The sequence below is a fragment of the Typopeltis vanoorti genome, chromosome 21 (assembly GCF_054136105.1).
Source record: "Typopeltis vanoorti isolate ZY-2024b chromosome 21, IOZ_Tvanoo_1.0, whole genome shotgun sequence".
Classification (NCBI taxonomy): Eukaryota; Metazoa; Arthropoda; class Arachnida; order Uropygi; family Thelyphonidae; genus Typopeltis; species Typopeltis vanoorti.
Genome location: NC_143569.1, coordinates 76,007,834 through 76,032,391, shown reverse-complemented (window position 1 = coordinate 76,032,391; position 24,558 = coordinate 76,007,834). Strand labels below are relative to the sequence as shown.

General features: G+C 35.2%; 1 protein-coding gene across 1 annotated transcript; it reads left to right on the top strand.

Annotated features, from left to right (window-relative positions):
• The first annotated feature begins 4,779 nt into the window (after positions 1-4,779).
• Positions 4,780-15,647, top strand: LOC150094993 (O-acyltransferase like protein-like). The gene is made up of 11 exons (XM_090411170.1): positions 4,780-4,809; positions 4,974-5,124; positions 5,400-5,493; positions 5,842-5,934; positions 6,861-7,026; positions 7,137-7,216; positions 12,109-12,231; positions 12,990-13,110; positions 14,086-14,272; positions 14,963-15,105; positions 15,416-15,647. The coding sequence occupies exons 1-11, from the start codon at positions 4,780-4,782 to the stop codon at positions 15,632-15,634; spliced, it is 1,407 nt and encodes a 468-aa protein (XP_090267296.1). The 3' UTR covers positions 15,635-15,647.
• The last annotated feature ends 8,911 nt before the right edge of the window (positions 15,648-24,558 follow it).

Below are 24,558 nucleotides of genomic sequence, written 5' to 3'. Positions count from 1 at the left end.
TGAGGATAAGAGTAATATTCATGTCTTTGGAACCTTTCAATAATCTTCTTACACTGTGAATGTGTACTAATATGCTTCTGTTCTTAGGAATCCTGCTTGATTTTTTCTTAATTGTGGGGAAATATAAATTTCTATACGACTAAGAATCATTTTATTGTCAAGTTTCAGAGCAATAGGTAATATCGTTATTCCAAGTTAGTTTTCCGTTTATTTAGGTTTCATTTTTTGGTATTGATATAATTATAACCTCTCTCCAACGGGGCTTGAGAGCATTATTGCAGAACATATATTGCATATATTGAGGAAAATATTCTGTAGATGGTTGCCACCGTGGAGTATGGCATCGAGGGATTAACAAAATTTGAAGTAATTAATTCTACGACAACGGCACGAGGAGGAATCTACTATTTTGAATAGATTTTCGAAATTGACTGAATAAAGAAAGTGTCTTTTGTAGATTATATGCGTACTTGGTGCTAAATCCTTGCGAATGCGTTGCAGTTTTGTACTCATTGAAGAAATAAAAATATATCTCATGCAGCATATTATCTACAGAACATATATAAGTTTTTGGCTGCCTGAAGCAGCACTGTTTTTAACATAACCTATGTCTTGAGAGTTTAAGTTAGAAATTGGGAATTAATTAACAGGATAACAGGCCTTCAAATATTTGTATCAGCTTTAAATTAGCCCTTCAACGAATGTTTAATAGGTTTAATGATTTTCTAACAGCAAATGTTTGTCATTGGTTAACGGTATTAATGAGAAATAGCAATACTTTGTTTTCTATTGTAGATCTATTCTTGGAGTGCTCGTTGTGTTGGCTTTGGTTGGAACTGTGATAGACCGATGTTATAATAATAATTTTGATACGCAAGGTGAGTTTGCTTTTCCTTAAAATAGCATACTTTCTTTATATTTTGAATGCTTAATTTATATTTTTTTTCGACATAATTACCACCTTCTAGTTACTGGCGATAAATTTATGAATTTAATGTTGTCTGTATCACCTGAAGAACTCTCTTGTTAACGCAGTTACTACAAAAGCTTCAGACGGACCATTTAATATTTTATTCTTCTGGAATCTTGTTGGCCTTAAGCGACTGTTCAAGTAAGTCTTCCTCTGTTATTATATTTAAATGATTTATAGTATCTGACATCCAAGTACACGAATTCCTGGTACTTGCGCTAATAATTTTTGTTTAATCCTAATTTGCATTATCCAGTTCTAAGAAGTGGTGATGCATTTTGATTCATCGGTATTTACAGACATGGAATATTTTCTTGCTTTTAGTTAAAATTTAAAAAAGTAATTTTGAAATTATTTTTTATCTCATTTGTTATTCTACTAGCATCAGTGGCTTATTTGCAAACCGGATTGTTCTAAGTAGGAACTTGTTGAGTGTAATTCTAACATTTATCAACATGCGTATTTGTTATTCAACATCGGTGTTTTTTTTATTGGTTCGTATCTCATAATGAGATTGAATAGAATGTAATAAATTAAAATTGAAACTAACATTTAAAATTAAGAATACAGCATACATTACCACCCGACATGAACTAACAGTTTAAAAGCGATTTAATTAACGTCTAGAATGTCACTTAAAGAATGTAGCGTTAATTAGATTCGCTGTCACTGGAACTAGTCCCAAACAGATTTATGAAAATTATCCTCAGACAATGATGCCGCCACCAAATTGTACAACAAATTCGGGCAGGTAGCTTTCTCCTTGCATCGCCAAACCCAGATTCAAGCTTCGGACTGTCAGATGATGAAGCTTGATTCATTATTTTAGAGAATGCATTTCCACTGTTCCAGAGTCCAATAGACTCTGGAACATTCGACAGACCTGTTCTGTGATTTTATGTGGCATATCATGTTGTGAATGTGCTGTTGTCGCTCCTAGGCATTTCCACGTGACAATAACATCTCTTACAGTCTATCCGGGAAGCTGTCAATAAAATTCAAAATTTAATGAATTAAGTTGCTGCAAAGGTTGCATTCCATCATAGTTTCTCGTTGAAAGTCACCCAGCTCTTCATTTCAGTTTATTTTACTGTTAATGTTTGTCTGGACACTAAGGTTTGTGAAATGTTTCTGCTAAGTAAACTTTTAAAGTAGTTTTTTTTTATTATTCTGATAATTGTTTATCTTTGTCTTCTATAGTTTTACTATATTTATTTTAAATTCTTTAATACTTAATATATTAATTGACAAAATTTGAAGTAATTAATTCTACGACAACTTCACGAGGAGGAATTTACTAATAGAAAACCCGTAATAGAAAAAATTAAAAAACATAAACATAAATGGATGGAACACGTTCAAAGAATGAAAACAGAAAGATTACCAAAACAAGCCTTAAAGTACAAGCCATTAGGAAAAAGAAAACCAGGACGACCTCTTAAACGATTCAACGATGACTTCTAAGGCCGGAAGGCGATGCTAGGCCTAAATCCTTGATACGTATGATGATGATGTTGATGATGATGTTTGTCTGTGAAGATTAAAGATTACAAGATTGTGTGCTTCCTATTATATCATTATGAGCCATGGTCGTGATATTTTACTATATATTTTCAAACTAAGAAATTATATTTCTGAAGAAGTAGGCAATACATCGTAGGAATTTATTTAAAAAATAATAATAATGAGTCATCATAGCTATCATATAAATTACCTTAAACTGTGTAGCAACAATCATATTATAGCCAAGTTCCTTAGAAACAAGAAGCAGATGAACGACCTACTAAAAGATGACCACACTTAACGGAAGTGTTAAGAAGATGATCCTACTTGATGCACTCAAAATAAAATGAAGGACTTCAAGAAAGACTACGGATCTAATACCCAAAATCCATAAAGAATGTATTCCATTACGAAAAATTAAGGATGGCAGACATTCTGCAACATATAACGTTTCTAAATCGTTAACAAACTCCTAACATCTCATGTTAGCCAAACAGATATCACTTTGTATTCTACAGATATTTCAGCAGAGGTTTTCATAACTTGCTCGATATTGATGATACCCTATAATCTTAAAGCCTTGGATTCAAATTCCGTTTAGATTCACTTCGAAACATGTGAGGAAACGATAATTTCAAGGGTATTGTCAGTTTATCGGACATCGACAACACAACAGATAAAATTGGTTGGTTTACTAAAAAGTATGACCTTAAAAAAGTCTTTATGCCTATTAAAATATTCTCTTCGATATTTAAGTCACTCAAACAACCTCATTTGCCTCTTAAGAAGCGTGCCGTATATAAAATATTCTGCACATGTGTTATGTTACATCAGCAAACCGGAGGTTCATGAAATATTCGCATGAAAGATTATACGAAGGACGTTCAGAGTAAAAAGTGTACACAAGTCGCGCCTTATAACACTACAAAAGAAAAAAAATCAGGTAATTTAGAAACTAACAAGAATGCTGTATATTGAATTGGCTATATTCGTAAGTTTAAAGAAGCCTCCGAAATGACACAATGTCCAACACACTGCATTAGAGATTAAGGCCTTATCTTAAACCAACTATGATCAACTTACATAAAATTATTTAACATTTGCAGATCCAGGATAAGGCAGACGTTACACAGCACAGATCCAAACCGAAGCCCGTGAGTGACATTTCAATACAATATTCACTATTGGTTTAATAACTATTCGTTGAAAGTCAGTTTATGCTTTAAAATGATTCTTCTGAAAAATACGCATTGATCATGGGAAACTAGTTAAATAACAAAGGATGGAAGGATAGAAAGAAATGAAGAACTTTGATCTGCCTGGCGTGATAGTTGCTATTGGAGCAGTTGGTTAAGAAGAAATTGCTTGGTGTACTTCCCTTAATGTCCTATAGTTTTGCAACTTGATAGAGGGACATATCTTAACAACTGCACCTTCTAATGCGATCCCCATCAGGTTAAAACTTTCGCACTATTCGCACAGCGAACAGTGCGAATTACAATTACAAGATAATTTATTAGTCATTGCATTTCTCTCATAAATAATATATGATGAAGTGAAAATTTTTTCCATCTCTCTATGTCTCATTTCGAAAACACATTTTTTTTTGTAATAAAGTGAGAAGATGTTCAATGAAAGACAGAAAGGTGAAAAAAAAAAATAAAAAGAAAATCAGCTAATGTCTTTCATTCGTTTATAGGGAGTTAGCAAGGCCTTTTTACATTATCTAGCTTTTGGAGAGAGTGGGCAGTTCAGTCTTCACCGATAGTAATCAGAGATAGCTGGCACAAGACTATCACTAATTATAAGCTGCAACCGATGAAGAGACGGGCAAACAAGTTCTACCATTTCTTGAAACTTAACCGCATCAGAATATGTTATTATCTGAAACAATGCGGGTTCTACAGCCGATTTACTTGAGTTTACGAGACCCGCTTGCCCACCAGAGATCTACTAATTCGGGAACCGGTCGAAGAAAGACTTAGAAAAAGTTCTTCCAGTTGACCACTAGACTTGAACTTAAGTCTATCTTTGAGAGGCCTAGCGCAAAGGATGCAAGCACCACTTCCACTGAGCTACACAGGTCTTAGTTAAAGAGAAAAATCTTGGTAATATGAGGTTCGAAGACCTACAGGTTCTGCTCTTTAGAAAATATTCGAAAATGAAACAAGTCACAAAGAATATTGTTGGGTAAATGTGGAGTTGAACTATGCAGAAGTGACCAGAAGAATCTAAATTAACAGTTTAGAAAGGACTGTGGATGTTCCACTTCTGATGAACAATCACCATATAAGTATTTGTAGAAAATGCCAGCAGTTGAAAATGTTTCTATGAAAGTAAGTGAATTGGTAACCGTCTATCATTAATTTTCTTAAAATTCAACGATTTTAGAAGTACGTAGGAATCAGATTTTAATCTGATTGTCTGTTCCTGTTATAATCAAATTTCACTTCCTCTAATCTTGATCTAATATTTTACATTGGTACTGTTTTTGTTTTAGGAAACCTTAGTCAGATTCTCTCAGCATTTTCCATCTCCAGAAGTTTCGGGAAGCTCACAGGTCCACCAACACAAAGATATCCGTTTCTGTGTGGTATGGGTTTCATCAGCATATGTTGGATCATTCTTGGACATAGCACTTCGTGGCTCCGGTTTGAACCAGGCAGTAAGGATATCCAATATTTATCCAATAGTACTTCATTTCCATGTATTTGTGTCCTAAAATAATTAAAACAATAACAAGATTCATCTTAGCAGGTTATTGTCCTACTCTTAGATCAATCCATCTGATCTTCATCTTCCTACACATTTCCCAAGTAATTGTCGACTGTTACTGCTAAGTAATAATTGCTACATTTCTTAAAATTAAAACAAAAATTATGGTGGTTAGTATTCTGTTAATCCGGTTCTTTTTATTCTTTGATAGAAAACGCAATTGCCCTCAATATTTGGTTCAGCGACATTAGCAACAGCAACATATGGAGTTCTTTAGTAATCATAGACACCTTGTTTGTTATCACGTAAGTAAAGGCCTATTTAAAACAGATTTTTTCAATTACAGCTACTCCCTTCTGCTAATTTTAATAATATACAACGCGTGGTCATATTATTAAGATCGCTTTTGTAATGAACCTTGTTCAATTTTGAATTCATTTGTGTATGTACGATCACGCCTTTGGATATACAATCCAGAAAGCATTTTTTATTATTGACCATTATTGTAGTCTTTTATACGAATACCCGTTTTAAAATAGAAACATGTGACTATCGTATTACTATTTTTATGTTTAATGTTAACGACGCAGGAGTTTTATAATTTTACACCCCGAGAATATTCTGTAGTTATTGATTCCCATTTCATTATCCAGGGGGATGCTTACTGCAACGATGGGCCTCACATCAATGTCATACAGAAATGGCCAACTGAATATTTTGATGTTCATTATAAGACGATATCTTAGGTAAGGAAATATTTCGATATTATTAATTCGTAAATAATTTCCCACTTGTCTAAGAACTGATAAGAATTGGATGGATGGAATGTCAATGAGATTGTGTTTGTTGTAATGGCTTCTCAAGTTATATTCTGCCTTATAAAATATGTCTTTAATCTAGCTGAAATGCTTGTATGATATACAACATTATTACAATATACTCGACTTTCAACACACTAATAATCAGTTAAATGAAGAACACAAGACACAAGAAATTTGATAAAAGATGGCTTGCCAAAAAATGTCTATCCTTGCTGATTGAGTTACATCTCCTGACAATGTAATTTATTTGAATATTTGAGGAAGAATAATCCTTTCTATGATGATTCCACTGAATGCTTTCTCCATATAAACACAACTCAATATAACGATAACGAAAAAACTCAGCGACAGCAGTGGGATAACAAGGATATCAGGTTGTGATATCACTGTAAATGGTATAAAGTTTGCAAGTAGTTGAGTTACATGCAACCCTTTGACTTAGTGCTTGTTCATTGTTGTTCGAAAATCAAGAGGAAACACATATATACACTATCTTATCAAAAGTCAATGAACATATCTCTGATCGCAGGAAAATGAATCGTACTAAACAATACACAAATTTTGTGGCCAGTAAAAGAGCGATTCATTGCAAAATCATGTTAACAATATTACGTGATGATGATTTTAACAGCAGATAAGCGTTATTAGGTCCATATCTGCTGTAGTGAAGACATAATCCTGTATTTCCATTGTAAAGGTTATCTTAACAGATTTTTCGTAATACAGCGACTACCTATAAAGATATGAATACTTCTACAAATACATTCCTTTGGAAGTATTTTTAACAGAGCATTCTATTTAATCTGTTTTTCAAAGAAGATTGGAATTTATAAACCTTATCTCTCAACTAGGTTGGCTCTCCCATTAATGTTTGTTACCGGAGGGCTATTCTTCCTCCCATGGATTTCAAGCGGTCCTCATTGGCATAATGTGATAGGCAATGACTTGAAGGCCTGCTACAGGAACTGGTGGGTTAACCTGCTGTTTTATAGTAATTGGCTCAAGAAGTCCGATATTGTAAGTTGAAGTTTTAAACAATATCTCGTGTTTACGTTTTTTAAATTATTTTTCTATAAAGTAGCGAGACCAAATACTTTCGCTGAAATATATAATTCATTTCTTTTCAGTGTCTTCATCACACTTGGTATCTGAGTGCTGAGTTCCAACTCCACATCGTGTCGGCGTTGGTACTCATCGTGCTGTACAGGTAAACTACTCTTGTTAGAGGCATTTTAATCATATGTTTCTTTTTTTCGCTTACAAATAGAACAAGAAGTTAATCCCTAGAGGATTTTTGTTAAAGCACATTCCCTCGGTTTTAGGGATAGGATACTTAAATGCCAGATATTAGTCATAATTATTAGCGATTGATATTTTAGCAATTCATGAACTCGAAGACTTAATTTGTTTAGTAAAATACTGCCACATAATTGAGGTAACTGGATTAATTAACGATTAACATTTCTGAAGCAAGCAAAATGCTTCGTACTCCCCACTATCTGATAGGGAAACAGTGAATGGAAAAATTTATGAGCCAATTGCTCGCCTTGAGCGGGCTTGGAGATTAAATATCGGAATTATAGTTTAAGATAGCTTTTGGTCTTTAAGGTTTGAAGTAATCCATTGCTTCGTAATTTGCAGCTAGTTGAACCAATTTGTTGGGGTATAGATGCTTTTGAAAATAACTTGTTGCTGTAGTTTGCAGGAAAGTGTAAATATAGGGGACATCTGTGGCCCGATGGAGTTGCACATTTCTTATGAACCATGGAGCGTTTAGGATCATTCGTAGACATTTATTTTGCACTCGTTGTAATTTGAAAATATTAGTGTGAGCGGTATGGCTCCAGGCCGGAGAAGCGTAAGTGAGTATAGCACGAACCATCAGTTTGTAGATAAGTAGTTTGCTTATGGTGTTTAGTTGACTGTTCCTGTTGATTAGAGGATAGAGTTGAGCAATGGCTTTTGGTATCTTTACACAGAAAGCCTTGATATACCTTCTGTCCAGTAGTACATCAAGGTATTAGGAAGCATCGGTCTTCTGGTGAAAGCATGGCTACGCTTTTCTGGGGACTCACTTGCAGTCTCCATTTGGAGAACCATTTTTCAATCAGTAGTAGGTTTTCTTGTAGTTTTTTGATGGCAAGATTCAGTTGTAGCGGTCTGGCTAATATTGCTGTATCATCCGCGTAGAGGGCCATGATAGATGACAATGGATTGTGCGGGATATCACACATGTATATGGAAAGCAGAATCGGTGCTAGTAAGGATCCTTATGGGACTCCAGCCGAGATACGTTTCTGTGCCAAAATCGCACTGTTGATCTTGATTTGCATGCGCCTGTCAAAAAGGTATGATTTAATTAAGTGAACCATTTCGAATGGTAGTCCAGTTGAGATCAGTTTATGCAGTAAACCAAAATGCCAAATTTTATCAAATGCACTGGCTATGTCAAGGAAAACAGCCCCAGTGCATTGATGCCAGTTGTATCCAATTGAGATATATTCGACTAGTCTATGTATCTGTTGTGTGGTACTATGGAATTGACGGAACCCAAACTGCTCTTTAGGAAGAATGTTTAACTTGTGTAGGAGGCTTGGAGTCTGGTAAGAATAACTTTCTCTGGAATTTTACAATCAGCCTCATCTCAAATTTACCAAATTTGAGATGAGGCTGATTGGTCGATAATTTTGAGGCAGGTGTGGGTCTTTTCCGGTCTCATGGATTGGAATTATATCCGCCACCTTCCAACTGGAGGGGAAATGTTTGAAATGGAGGATGGAATTAATTATGTTGGTCAGATGTACAATAGCTATACGAGGCAACAGCTTTATCACCTTGTTGGTGATGCCATCAGGTCCAGGAGCCTTTTTGTTTTTTAATTTCTTGATTATATCATATATTTCTGCTGGTGATGTGGGTGTAATTTGATTGGAGCAGGTTACAGAAGATTTTAATGAATATCTGACATGTCGACGGATCTTGTAGATGTGATTGAAGTCTAGATATGAACATCTAGACTTCAATGAGGGTTTACATTGCTTGTCTAAGTTTTCTGCTACTGCTTCGGCTTTAACTGCATCAGTGTAGAAGAGGAATAGATCTGTTTGGAGAGGGGGAAGAGATTTTGTTTTGTTTTTGATCTTTCTGATTAGATTCCAAATGGAGTGATTGTCAGGAGAGATAGACGACAAAGAAAGAAGCCAACTTTCTTCCCAAAGTTGGCTTCTATGTACTTTAAGGGCATCTCTCACTTCAGAATTGAGCCTATTCAGGATTCGTTTGTCTTGTGGTGCGCGGGTATTGTGAAACCTTTTTCTAGCCTTATTTTTTCCTTGATCAGGTTGATGATATCTTCTGGTAAGTGATTGGGCCTGGGGGCAGTTGCGGAAGTAGTGACTGCTGTAGAGGCTGTGTTAATTTGTTGGGTCAGGTATTTAACAGCTGCGTCAATTTCTTCTTTAGATTTTATAATCGGAACAGGACCAATATATTTCGGGAGTGCTTTGGTCAACCTTTCTGATGATATGAATGAGTGTAAGGGGGGGGATTGCCAATTTCTCTTGGTTTTACAACTGAAGCAGTATTGGATTGTGATCAGATGAAAGATCATTTAGTGTACTGGAGTCTCATATTCTGCAGTATATGACTATGTCCAAGACATAGGCCTGCCATACGTATTATGATTGGTAGGTTCAGTGGGACCTGCCACAACCGCGTTGTTGGATCCTGTATAGCAAGTATGCGGCCGTTTTTATTGGTGGTTCGACTGTTCCAGGGGAGGATGCTTGGCGTTTAAGTCACTGGCAATGATGACAGGCTCTCTGCTGCCCAAGATGACATCCGAATCCGAGGACAGTAATGATTTTACCGGAGAATTGTATGCTGCATAGATTTTTGGTATACTAGCCGAGCTCGTGAGAACCTCTACACCTGTAACCTCTAGATTAGTAGTAGGGGGCATTTACAGAGTGATGACTAATGTTATTCTTGATTAAAATGGCAGTGCCACCGCCTCTGTGAGTCAGCCTGTCAGTTCTGTACAGATGATATCCTCTGATTTTGGGGTTGTCCCATGATCTCATATGCGTTTCACTTATCAAAACTACATCCAGCTGATGTCTTCAGGTGAACTTGAGGAGCTCCAAGACCTTATTTCTGAGGCCGTTCGCGTTCCACGCGATAATCTGCAGCGAATCTGGATTTAGTTTATTCCTGTTCATGAGTGAGCGCTGTGAAAATGGTTTGTGTATCCTTTAGGAATCTTTTAGTAGAGGATAGTGTAGGGTTGGATCTGTTGAAAACTAGTAGCATATCTGCCAGAGAAGAGGTGATGATAGCTGTCAGGTTTGCGTGTGATACTAACTGATCCTGTTCATCAGTTATCTGTTTAGAACGGACTATATCCACATATGTCCTTGTTTGTCGTTGCTGAGTTGTAAGGCCTCTGACTGCATCAGATGGGCTTCTGACAATTTTTTCTGGTCTTTAAGAGGCTGTGAAGCTTAGGCCTCTGACGTGGATCTTTTGGGGGAGGAAGATTGTCTGTCTGTCTGCGATTTTCTATTTTTTGGGTTTTGAATGCATCCCCTGTAGTTGGCTGTGTGTGGGCCACTGCAGTTGGCACATTTAGTCGGGGTGGGTTTCGGCTTTATACAGATATTGGTTGGGTGGCTGTCCACACATTTTAGACATTTAAACTCAGCCTTACACATTTTCTGGGCGTGGCCAATTTTTGACATCTGTGTCACTGACCTGTTGAAGTTTTTTTCCTTAAGGGTTCTGGGCTGTCTTCTTCCATTCCATCCTCTTTTGGTGATTCGGAGGCCGTAGTTTTGCGCTATTTACGCGCACGTCCTCTCTGTGAAGACAGAGAGGACGGAAATCACCAAGTCCTGCCTCTAATCTGCTGGAGAATTGTCGTCGTCCTCGTCGTTATCCCCCGACATAGAGTATAAATTAAGTTCAAATTTTTTGAGATTTTTTTCAGTATATTTATGGCTAGTCCTCTGTCCAGTGACTCTACCAGGGTGTCAGCGTCAACCCCACTCATACCGAGAAAACGAGGTGCAAAATCGCTGTTTAAGATTGTGAGTCCTTGAGTCAGCGTAGTAGATGTCATGTAGATCCAATCAGTGGTCTACCCGCAAAGAGAATCCCGCAGTCGCAAAAGACTGCCAGCATAAGCAAGCGTTGGAAAAACGAGAGAAGTAACACCAATTTTTAGTTTTATAGTACCCTAATAAAATGGGGAAAGGAGTGTCAAGAACTCATTTGTCCGCAGAGTGAAAACCTCCCTTCCTAAAACACCATATATCCACCACTGGTCCTAATAGCGAGTGGGGCCTACACGGCCATCAAACCTCGTGCATTTTTCGTACAGAGGGGGAGACAGTAGGTCTCAAACTGTGTGTTAACTCCGGTGCATTATGAGTTACCCGAAAATACTTATATAAAATTCAATCTAGAATATACAGCCTAAAATAATACGTCCGATCACATCAAAAGTCAATGGCTAATTCTTAATCACCTGAGGTAACTGGTTATAACCCAGAACCAATTACGAGATAATCTTATAACCAATCGAAGCTTATGTAGCGAGATAAAAGGGTTAAAATGGTGTATGATTTAATTTTTAAAGATATTTCAATTTTTATTTTATTTTTCAAAATTGGAAATATTATAGTGAGATTTCAAGTAATAATACATTTTACTTATTCCAAAATAAGTATATATGGTAAAATGTGGCCAGAATTACCAAAAGACTATTCTCAAAGCTACTGTCCGAACTTACAAAACCGATTAATATGTGAAAAGTGTAAAAAAGTGAGTTCCTTCACACATATGATTAACTGTAAAGATGACAATTGTATGAAAGGCTGTAAGCTTATAATTCATTAGTATGAATACCTTGAGTACCCTACGTAAATCTGGAAACTCTACTCTAAGAGACCAAATATGGAACTCTCTTTCAATCTACTTCAGGCTTTCAATAACCTGCGGTGGTCTCACTCCTTAACGATGAAATTAATCTGCTTTTAACAATATTCAAAAACAGTCATGAATGGATATCAGAAACTAATGTTTTTCTATTTCTTTCAGGAAACCAATCTTAGGAATACTGATAGCAGTTCTCTTGAGTTTGGCTGGGTGCATAACAACTGGAGTGATCAGTTACTGGAATCAGTATCCACCAATTCCAACAGTAGCAATTCCAAACTTCGAGTAAGTATGGACTGCTTTAAAAGCAATTAACTCTTTTCTATTGGTAGTAGGTTTTTAGATTTATAAGAGATTTTTCTCTTATAAATCTAAAAATTTTCTTTCTTCTTTCTCATCTGTCAGATGGCAAGTTGAGTCCTCAATGAATAAGAAATCTTTGCCATCTGGTTCTATCTCTGGCCATTTCTGTCATCTCTCTGAAACTTGATGATTGTTAGCTTTCCTTCAAAGATTGCAGGCAAATTCTTTTTGGTCTATCTCTTAATCGTCTTGTTCCATTGATTCCATTCAAGGCTATCTTTGGTAATCCATAATTTCGGAATGGTCCAATTTTTCAATATTCCCGATTCCATCCAGTCTGTAGTTTGAACTATTCTGACATACAAACCTTGTTCAAAAATTACTTTCTTTCCTCAGTTTCAATCACAGCTGCGCGGATTCGGAATTCGAGATGGCTTTGTGGTCGTAGTTAACCAGCCTTACCCTTACATTTACTGAAGGGCTAGGGTTGGTATGAATTAATAATATGACATCCATTTAGGGTAGGTTTGCGACCCTCATGTTAATCATATGTGAAAGTACCACATGATGTTCTTTTCTCATATAATTAACAGGAACACTGATGAAGGTACACGTAGCCACAGCCAACCATAGGTTGACTTCGAAAATTCATGACTTTCCTTCACCACTCCCCAGAGGCCATTCCTCTGGTAGCTCAATTCTTCAGCAATTTATTCTTAGCAATTTTGTTTTTCTTTCAGATTTATGCATCAGATGTACACCGATGTTTACTATAAAACATACGTCCACGTTGGTCCCTATTTTGTGGGATTGTTGCTGGGATATTTCATTAACAAGAATGAGAACATGAAACTAGGACTGGTAAGTTTTTTAAATAATTCACACATAATTCAAATAAGTATTAAAGTGTTTTTTGTTTCGTTTTTTTCGTAAATAAAATCTCATTTATATGCCTATAGTTTTTTTCTGTGATGTGATTAAATCGGAGCCTAAAGTTTATATATGACTTGCCTCCCTTGAACTTTTACCCTTACTTCTGCAACTGCAGTATATCTAAACTGATCATTATGAAGGCAGTTGTTGTTAAAGGTGAAATCAGAATACAAAGCAGGTCCTTACGAATTATTTAATGATAGAGTAAACTTTAAATTCCAAACTGATAAGCTAAATAGCATGCCACGATTGGGGTATCCACGTAGTTTGCACTAATTTATAAAATACTTTTCTGTGCAGGTCCCTGTTTCTTTGTTTGCTGCTATTTACTTGGTAAAGTTTATTTCAGAATATTAACCGTGATATCGGGTAGACTGCAGGATGCTGGATTTATTAAAGAGGTTTGTTTTTATCCCTACCCAGCTCACTTTACAAAATGCACTTTTGTTTTAAACAATTTTTGTCGTGGGTGGGTGGGTGGGTTTGTAAAGATTTCAACAATATATTAAAGTATCGAGTCATAAACATAGGGAGTGACTGACATGAACTTTTTTGTCAGATTATTTTATTCGAAAATAATTCTGAACAGAACCAATAACAAAGGAGATAATGAATCAAATAAACTATTAATTTTTAAAACTAAGAATTATAGTTTATGAACTAAAAATCAATAACCAAAAAGAAATTCGCAGCATATAAAATGCCAGAAGCACGATGGCCCATTTCGTAGGCTTTGTTGTTCCTCTCTAAAATCTGATGACGATTTCTACGAAACGGCCAACACACCGTTTTAAATTCTCGGAGGCGGATATCAACAGACCTTTCACTAATGTTGATTAAAATTATATTACATGTTGTTACGATCAATTTGCATTTATTTAAAATACATTTGTTCTTATATAGATATCTCGTTTTCTTGGTTCTTGCATTGCTGTAACTGTGGGTTTCTGCGTGCTTTACGGACCATTCGAAGCTCAGAGGGGAAACTTACCACCTCCCCTTGTGAGTGCAATTTATGCTGGAGCTCATCGAATTGCTTGGAGCATCGCACTTGCCTGGCTGATTCTTATTTGCGCAATCAATCAGGGAGGTAAGTTCCAGTCCTTGTATAACTGATTTTAAAATTGAAGTTACAGTTGGTGAATGTTCCATAGATATCATATTCTTATTTATACAATGAATTCCATGATATCAAAGGCAAGAAAGGTGGTTAGTAGGAAGGTGAAAACTGATTTTATATTTTGAAGTTTTAGTACTTTTTAGTTCTGTACATAAACACTTTACAAACGATGCATAAAATAATATTATTCCAAAATATTCTTTGAAATATATAACAATATTTAATTTATTTTTCGCACAATATTTTGATATTATATTATATAAACGCCTAACAATGAATTTTAATAAACAGGTGACAAAATATTAACATTCAAAAATAAAAATATTAATAAATTGCAGCTGCTGATTTGAAAATACAAAAGCTATTCTTTTAGCCTTCTTGATAAATTTCACTATTAAAAAAGTGTCACATTATTATAGAAATTGATCGCCTATTTCGTTCTTGACGAAGTAATTTGCTTCGTTTATATGTGTTAAAATGTTTGTCTTTTATGATTAGAAATTTGAAAACAATTTGGGACGCACCCCCCCCCCCCCCCACACACACACTTTTTATGAATAATTACATAGAACTCTAAGTGAACAGCACATTGAAATACAAGATATGCAGTACGCAATGAAATTTCTGCTTTATTGATTTTTATGTTATTTATTTTTATAGGTATAATTCCAAAGTTATTATCCATGCAATTCTTAACAGTGCTTGGCCGCTTGACTTTACTTGCCTACCTGCTGCACGGCCCTGCGACATGGACCCGATATGGCGTAATTAAGGAAAAGATCGTACTGAGTAAATACAACTTGGTAGGTATTAATTGTGTTTACCTAGTAGCAGTGCATAATTATTTACAAACAAGGCAAGTGAATAGATAATATGAAAAACTTATAATAAAGGATGATTTAATTTATTTCAGTACGTAATGTGTTATGCGTCTAAAAGAGGGCACCACTATAGATCATTAGGATTAACCTAGCTCTTCCAATAACAATAATAATTGTATTTATGAAATGTGTAGCAATCAGCAATTTTGACCTTTGATCTTTATAAGTGCAAGAGCGATGTTGAAATAAATAATCAGTTAAATTACTTTATTTCTTTATTTCTTCTTTGTAGATTTACGAGGCCATAGGTCACACTACAATTACCTATCTTCTAGCACTTGTTTGTTATATTCTCGTAGAAGGCCCATTGACAAATCTCGAAAAGTTAGCAGTCTTTGGAAGGTATCCATTAGCGAAAATCACAAAAGAAGAACTAAAGGGCACCAAGAAAGTAGAAGGAACATCTCAAATCTTTTCTAAACCAAATAACGAGAATATCAAAAAGACGTAATTCGATCAAGTAGTTTTCAATGGAAATGCTCAAAATACTGTTCGACTGTAAATATTGGGGTCGAGTCCTGATACTAACTGTGGTACTGTCCTGATAGTACTGTGGCAAGTAACTCGAATACTCTAAAAGTATTAGGTAATACTGGGTAGTATTACAGTAACTCTAACATTCATGATAATATTCCCAAAAGAATATTGCTCAAATCTACATGAAAAGGTTCCTTAATTTAAAGTTTATCCTATAAAATGCATTTTTTTTTTTTTAGATTTTTCAATCCTCCACTCCCAAGATTCTCTGTGTAAAGAAGTTTAGTATTTGCACAATCTATATTTCGCATTAAAATTCTTTTTCTACCTTTTAATAATGTATATAATATTAGATTAGTTATAAAATATGTCAATTACATACATTTGTAAATATTATATTACATAAATATCGACTTTTCCATGTTGTATGCTTCTATTATTGACATATTTGAACATCCAGCATGCTGATGTAACTACAGATGTGCTATGCCCGACCAAGAAAATTTTGCACAAATGTATCATATTTTTATTTTTTATACTAAAGATGTTTCAGAAAGTGACCGATTTGCTTCAACTACCTCAGAATGTGACTTATAATTTTTATTTAAAAGTCTTTTTTCTCTTCCCAAACTTCCATACCAAATGAAATCAATTAATCTAGAGGAACTAAAGAACTATTGACCAACCAGTAAGTACCCTGAGTAGTTCAAAAAAAAGCGTATATAAAAAAAAAACAATATCCAGTGCGCAGCGTATATGGATCCAAGCTATGCCTACTTCTCGAAGCAAAGATTGCTGCAACAAAGCCGAAATTCACAACAGAATCATTGATCTTACTAGCACAAATATATCATTTACTTACTTTTATCCCAAAATTCGTCTTCGTACATTGATTAACACAATGCCCGGAATAGTTTAAAAAAAAAAAAATAAAAAAAAAAATGACAATCCAACTCAAAACGCTGAACAACGCAAATCCTTATAAGGACTGGCTTAAAGGGGCGAAGCAAGAATGCTTTTCATCTTCCCCTTTATCTGTAGAGGACAGTGCAGGGATAAGGTGTTATTGAACTATTAAAGCTCTGATCATGGCAAGAGGGTAACAGCAATAGCCGAGCATCAGTTAGAATATCATTGGCTACTGCATTGCCATACCCTCCCAGAGTATTAATCACCGCTTCTCACGGTCGATTCTCTTCTTTCATGTAATATAATGATGTGATATAGTTAAAGGGTGTCTTTACTATTTTCAGAATATAAAAAAAAATAAATAAAACATTTAGAATAATTTAATTAAATTTTCAGTAAAATATCAGTCACACTATGATTTATTAGAGAAATAAAATTAATTTACAATAATATTGTAAATATTGTAAACCAGATTATTATTCTCATTAAAACAATAACAAGAATTTCTTTATAATAATAATTCATTTATACAGGGAATTAATTTCTGCTTTTAACAAATAAATTAATAATAACAATAACAATAATTTCTTCTTGGGTCTAATAGCCACTCCAAAACTTTCATGTTTTCTGATTTTGCCATCTTCAAAATTTACTTTTTATAAATACATTTTTTATTAAATCTGTACGAAAAGAAAACTATCACTCGTATTCGATATACTTACCGTATTTTTCGGACGATAAGACGCACCCGAAATTTATGAGACGATTTTTAGAAAAAAACATTTTATTATATAAAGATATTTACAAATTCTTACTTAATTTTAATTTATTGTTACAATCATTTGCATTAGCAATATTCAGTTCATCTTCACTCTCGGTACTATCACTCGTCTTGTTAATGTCACCGTGCGTATTACTTTCATCTTTACTATTGTTGTCACTCCCTTCAAAAACTGCGTCATCTTCGGTACCATCCATCGCATTACTTATCCCGCATTTCTTAAACGACTTTATAATCGTCTCTTCTTTCACAGCTTCCCATGAATTTTTCGCCCAGGTACACACTTTTGAAATTGTTGGCCGTTTCATACGTCCTGTTGCTGTAACATCATGATTTGGCTTTGCCATCCATTTGTTCCACTCTTCTCGCATAACATTTTTGAATGGTTTATTAATAGATCCATCCAAGAGTTGTTAATTGACATGTAAGGCCTCCAGGAATGACAGCTCATTCATTTCTTTTAGAAGCTTCTTGGTTGATTCTGTTTTATGCGCTCTGAATTGATCCCACACTAACATCGCAGGCTTTTTAAACAACGCACCTGGACGTTTTGCCCATTTCTTTTGTATCCATAATTTCATTCCTGTTTCGTCCATCCAGCCTTTATCTTGAACGTGGATAATAATGCCACGGGGAATTTCATCTCTCGGTAACGTTTTTCTCTTGAAGATTAACAAGGGGGGGGGGGGTAGTTTTGTTCCGTCCGTGCAACAAGCTAAAACTACAGGTGTAGTGAGTTTTTTCGTGACCTGTTGTTTTGATCACTATTGATTTGGTGCCCTTTGAATCTACACTCCGATTTGAAGGAACATCAAAAGTTAGAGGCACTTCATCCATGTTGCAATTTGATTAAGCTCAAAGTTAAATTTCCTTCTCGCTGATATGACAAATCTATGGAATTCTATAATATTAGCTTCATAGTCAGCCGGCATTTTTTGGGCTAGAGTGGTTTTTGTACGCATGCATAACCAGTGTCTTTTCATAAATCTAAAGCACCAAGACGATGATCCGGTAAAATCTAAAATTCCATTAGCAGTTTCCCATCGTTTCGCATCAAGAATTCTCATTTTCGTAGAAACAGATATTCCCATGTTTCGATGATTTTTTTACCCAATTTTTCATTTGTACTTCTAATTCTGGCCATTTTTCTAGATGCGAACGGAATGTTTTCTTGTGTTTACATAGCAGTTTTAATTGTTCCTCTTGTTTTCTCCACTCGCGAACCATTTTTTTTTTTTTTTTGGTGGTGGACCAAAATGTCTTTCTGCAGCTCTGTTTCCATATTGTTTTGCATAATTTATCACATTTAATTTATAACTCACGTTATACGAAAGTCTTTTTTGTTTTACACTAATTTTTTATAATTTTAAGATAAAAATTTTAACAACTTATTAAAAATAATTCAAATGAACCGTACAAAAGCACATATGTTTACACACTAATGACGACTGACGCTCTAAATCGGTGATTCACCCACATGCAGCGAGATAACTTAGGTACCTATCTTCAGTGGCGTACTTACTAATTTTATTAACATATTGTGTCAGTAATTGAACTTCGCTAACAGCTTCGGTATAGTGTAAAGATTCGTATTTTAATGTTACCTTCGGACCACAAGACGCACCCCAATTTTAAGTCGGTTTTTCTATGTAAAAAGGTGCGTCTCATGGTCCGAAAAATACGGCATATTAGCAGCAATAGGTTTTAATGGAGCTCCCAAAGTCTTAGTATGTGGCGCCATCTATTGGCAGGTATTTTATTTTATTTATTATTATTATTTATTTTTTTTTTTTGAAATTTGATTCTGTTCAGAGTACCCATGATGTGATGTACTAAACTTGACTGACCATAATTTAACGTGAATATATTTCTTTAGTTTGGGAAACTGAAAAATCTGACCTTGATTTGTATTTCGTTAAAAACTCATCACAAAATGTGAGAAAATGTATCTACTGGATTATAACCGAGATCTATTACTTGACTCTGGTAAAATCTACCATCACGCTTGGACCCTGCTTTTATGATTATTTCTCATTCTTTATTAATTAATTAACTTTTATTTATATTTGTAGTTTACATGAAAAATATCAACAGTGTTATGAACATCATCGAGCTCTTAAAACGTATTATTTTTCAATTGATATAAGAGAGAACGCAATACAAAACATTAAACATTAGATTCAATTAATTTATTGTTGATGAAATGCATGTTCGTATTTTTTTTTTTCTTTCTGTGTGTGCCCGTACACATACAGACCATCCGCTATCTGTTACGGCTACAGTGAGTGTAAAATTTTATTAGCAGTTTGCTCTCCCTGAATGGGCATGGAGATTATGCATCGCTACAGGAAGTCAAAATGGCTTTTGGTCTTTTATGTTTGAATATATCCGTTGCCTGGTAGGCTACAGTTTGCTGAACTAGATCGTTAGGGTGTATGGTCGTTTTTAGGAAAAACTTTCTAAAGAATGTAGGAAAGACAAGAGATAAAAAATATTTGTATCTCGATGAAGCTGATTATTTATGATGAACCATGGGGCGTTTAGAATCATTCGCAGGCACTTGTTTTGTACACGTTGCAGTTTGAGAATGTCAGTATTGGAGGTATGGCTCTAGACTGGAGAAGCATAAGTGACTATGGGACGAATCGTCAGCTGGTATAAAAGCAATTTGATTCTGATGTTTAGCTTGCTGTTCCTGTTAATTAGGGGGTAGATCTGGGCGATGTCTTTAGATACCTTTGCACACGTAGTCTTTATGTGTTGGTTAAAAGTTAATTTTTTAACCATGACACCAAGGTATTTTCTTTTTGTCTGCCAGGGAATATTAGTATTGAATAGTAATACGTCTCCTGCAGGATATATCGATCTTTTCTTGAAGAGAATGGCTGAGCTTTTTTGGGGGATTCACTTGTAGTCTCCATTTGGAGAACCATTTCTCTAACTTTAGAAGGTTTTCTTGAAGAATTTTAGTGATGAGGTGTGGCCGGAGAGATCTGACTAATAATGCTGTATCATCCGCATATAGGGCCATGATGGATGACATTGGGTTGTACGGAATGTCTGACATGTATATGAATAGCAACGGAGCCAGCAGGGATCCCTGCGGTACTCCAGCCAAGATATGGCGCTGGGATGAGGTAGTACCATTGATCTTCACTTGAATACTTCTGTTCTGTAAATATGATCTAACTAAATGTATAATTTTCAGTGAGATATCGGCTGAGATAAATTTATGTAGCCATCCGAACTACCATATTTTGTCATATGATTTGGATAGATCAAGAAAAACAGCTCCAGTGTATTGACGCCAGTTGAAGCTGGTGGTAATATATTCAACTATTCTGAGGATTTGCTGGGTAGCACTATGGTGTTGCCGGAAACCGAATTGATCTTTAGGAAGGATGTTTAGTTCATTTACTGAAGCTTGAAGTCGTGAGAGGAAGACCTTTTCTGCAATCTTACCCAAGTTGGAGATAGGACGATAATTGTGTGGCAGGTGCGGGTCGTTGCCATTACATCAGCCTGTTTCCAGGTGAGAGGAAAATAGTGAAACCTTAAGATTGCATTTATTATTATGGTCAATTGCATTACATCTTTCCAGGGAAGCAGTTTGATCACCCTATTCGTGATGCCATCCGGACAGGAGCATTTTTGTTCTTTAATTTTTTTTAATATCATATTTTCAGCAGGTGATAGAAAGGAAATACATAAAATCGTATTGAAAAGCAATGAAAATAGCAATGCGACTGAGACCAGGAAGTTTTCCTTGTACATTTGGTCTACACGAAAATGGCTTTTTTCTAGGACAGTAGTGTTTTTCCAAAGGATTCAAGGTTAATGGAAAACGTCATGTTCAGCAAGTCACGTTGATGTTTCTCAAGAAATCTATTGTACTCGTAATGTTTGTCACATGGAACAGCCGCAGACCTGTAGCACATCCATCTTCTAATATATTTTTCTTATTTCGGCTAAGTTTACATAATTGGCCTAAATCAGTTAAATTATGTTGTAAGAATCTACAAAAATATCAGCGTTAGACAGAAATACACACTAGGTAGCATACAATGGAAGAAGTTTATTAACCAGGTAACAAACTGAAGGAATATCCCAACAGATTTGAGAATAGTCCTTCATAAACATCCTTGATAATACGGTTGATATTTTTGTCTGGTGATTTGAGACCTCCAAAATAACATTAAGACATTAATAAGTCTTAATAATTATTACGATTAATAAAAATTAGTAATAACTCTTAATAGGGCCAAATGTTTGTCAGGAAAGGTGATTTGATTGATATCATGGATTTAAAGTCCGGTATGATTTTTCGGAAGGTCGAAATTTGAAGGCTTTATCCATCTCACTAAAAAAATAAAGGGGTTTAAAAATAAAAGGAAATGCAATGATCCATTTCTATTTCAGGAGGAGTAGAATTCTAGGATGAACATCAGTAATCTTGGTGATGAAATCCTGAAGTCCAGAAAGAAAAAATTGCTGGACTTCAGGATTCTGAACCATAAGGAAAGCTTTGGTTCTGCAAAGGATAAACGTACGACTCCAGCATTCGGAAAGAATTTCATAAATTCGTTCATCGTGCAGTTTTTATATGCGCGCGCGCAAGAACACACACATATCATCATCATCAATATGAGTGGAGAGTTTGCCAATCGATACAACTGCAGGGAAACGACGTCGCATGATCATGCCATGAAATGGTAACATCTGATACTGCGCTCTATTAGTGTTATTCTTATTCTTCAGATGGGTTAGCAGTGGGGATTAACTTCAAAAAGTGGTCCGAGGAGGGAAAATCCACGAACCGCAGTCAAGGTTTCGGACGACCACGGCTCCTCGATAGTCGAGGTGAGCGAACGCTGTTTCGCATGGTACGAGCAACAGAAGAGTTACTGTGGCAACTTGCCGGTAATTTGAATGCCAGTAATGGGTGTATTGTCCGAACAAAAATGCGAAACCCCCCGACACTTCTGCGCATCGTAGAAGAAGACGAATCCATCCGGATAATAGGGTAATCAAAGCTTACCTTCCACATGAATTAACTCTTCATGGCACATTGCCAGGTGAGGTTCTCGTATCTCTGGAGGGACAGTAATTTCTTTTACTATTTTGAAACGTGAAATTTCTATAAAGACAGATAAGATAAAGAGAAGATAAAAAGAAAAGCAGGTTGCTCACGATTCCAGACAGAATACTCCCAAAAATGCCACAGAAAGGAGGGGGATCAACAAATGTGCCCCTGAGAGAAAAAAGTTCAGCAAATCAAAGCATTATTAAGATTAAGAAACTGTGAGAAAGTATATTCAGTTTTATTCTTGTGCGTGTGTGTATAAATTTTATCTGTAATCTGATATTTTCTTCCACCAGGCAGAATCATTTAACTGATAGAAGTGTGAAACGTGGAAATCTAGAAATAGAGAAAGTTGAAGATTTTAAATATTTAGGAGTAATGATTACAATTAGATTAGGAGTAATGATTAAGTGAATACTAAATCCAACATTATTTCAAAGCCGAATATAGAAACTATAAAAGTTTCGGCGGGTCCAAGGGTGAGCAACCTTTCAGAACAGGGGTAACTCGTGGTAAAGGTGGAGTAAGTTCTAATCACTTTCCTTAGCATTCTCCATAATGCAAAGTACATCTCCTTGCGGACATGTATGATGCTATGCATTATGGAAAAGGGTTACTACCCGGACCAGTTTCGACCTTTGTTGAGATCTCGTCAGTATGAGCCAGACCCAGATGCAAAATAAAATACCCAGGTTGAAGTGATGTGATACTCATACATACGAGTTGCCAGAAGTGTCATATCTTAAAAGGTACCAAGAATTACTGAAATAAAGAGCTCAAAGTCTTCACTACGGCGATGCGAAATTATACAAAAGAGGATATTGAATCCAACATTATTTATTCAAGCCTTTGGCTCTTTATTTCAGTAATCCCAACAGATTTCTTTTTACGAGCTAAATTCTTGTTCTCTCTTCACCGCATCGGTATGGTTCATAGCACTCTGATAATACTACTTTTTTATTTCTGAACTGTTATACTATTTTTATGTTGTACACCAATAAAACTATCTACTTTACCAAACATTGCACATGTCACAGCAAAAACGTTGTTGTACAAAGAGCATGGAGTCTGTGATTGTTAATCGAATCTATAATAAATAAATAAATAAATATAAATATATTTATAATGATGAAGAGGTTATTTTTGACCACAAGAACTATAGGAAACATTGACTTCTATTTTGGTTTATAGGTCAGATTTATTTCAAACTATTTTTGTTATGTAGGAACGTTCTGTAACTTGTAGCAAAATTTAATTCTGGCAAGTTTAAAGATCTAATGAGGGTCTTCCAGATCTCAGGTAGAATTAATCCTTAGTTTCTATTTAGATTTTGTTTTCAACGAATAACTGTTGTGGCTTCTTTTATCAATGATAAAAGAAGCCACAAGACACAAATAACTGATGTTTTGTGGTACTAGTAATATTGTTATTACTGATTTAAAAATAGCAATGGATACTTTTGTAATAAATTTGTTTTATATTCTAAATGAACGAGGAAATAAATAAAGAGATAAATTCGGTACATATAAATATGCGTGTGCGTGTACACAGATGATTTATTCACTGCAATGTAATGAAGTCCACATTTCCCAGTTGATTATACCATGACCTAAGAACTTTAGTAAAGGGAAATGTTCTCAAATGTGTTATACAAATAGTGTTCACGACAAACGGAAATAAAAATCTAAGTGAAGCCTACTTCTATAATTATTCTCTGTGGTGTGTTTTATATATTTCTGAATATTTGTAGATATATATTCGGAGGCATCTGAATATATTTCTATTCAGATGCCTGATCCACTGGGAAAGCACACTTCGTGTATTCTGAAGAGGAAGCAAGATTCAAATTGGCTCGCACATAGATATCATCTGGTTTATCTATCTATTTTCTGCAAATCCGATTATTTTAATGTTTTTGTGACTAAATACTACACGATTCAAGTCAACGAATTTAACAGAAGGAATGTTGTTCCTGAAACTATTAAATTCCCTATTTAAAAAAATGAGGCGCTTTACGAATAAAAAATTCAAAAGTCGCATACAGTTTATAGATTATTTCTGAAAAATCTTATGATCCTCTTCTGTCAAGTCTGTTTGAATTTATTGTAATTTTATTATTTATTGT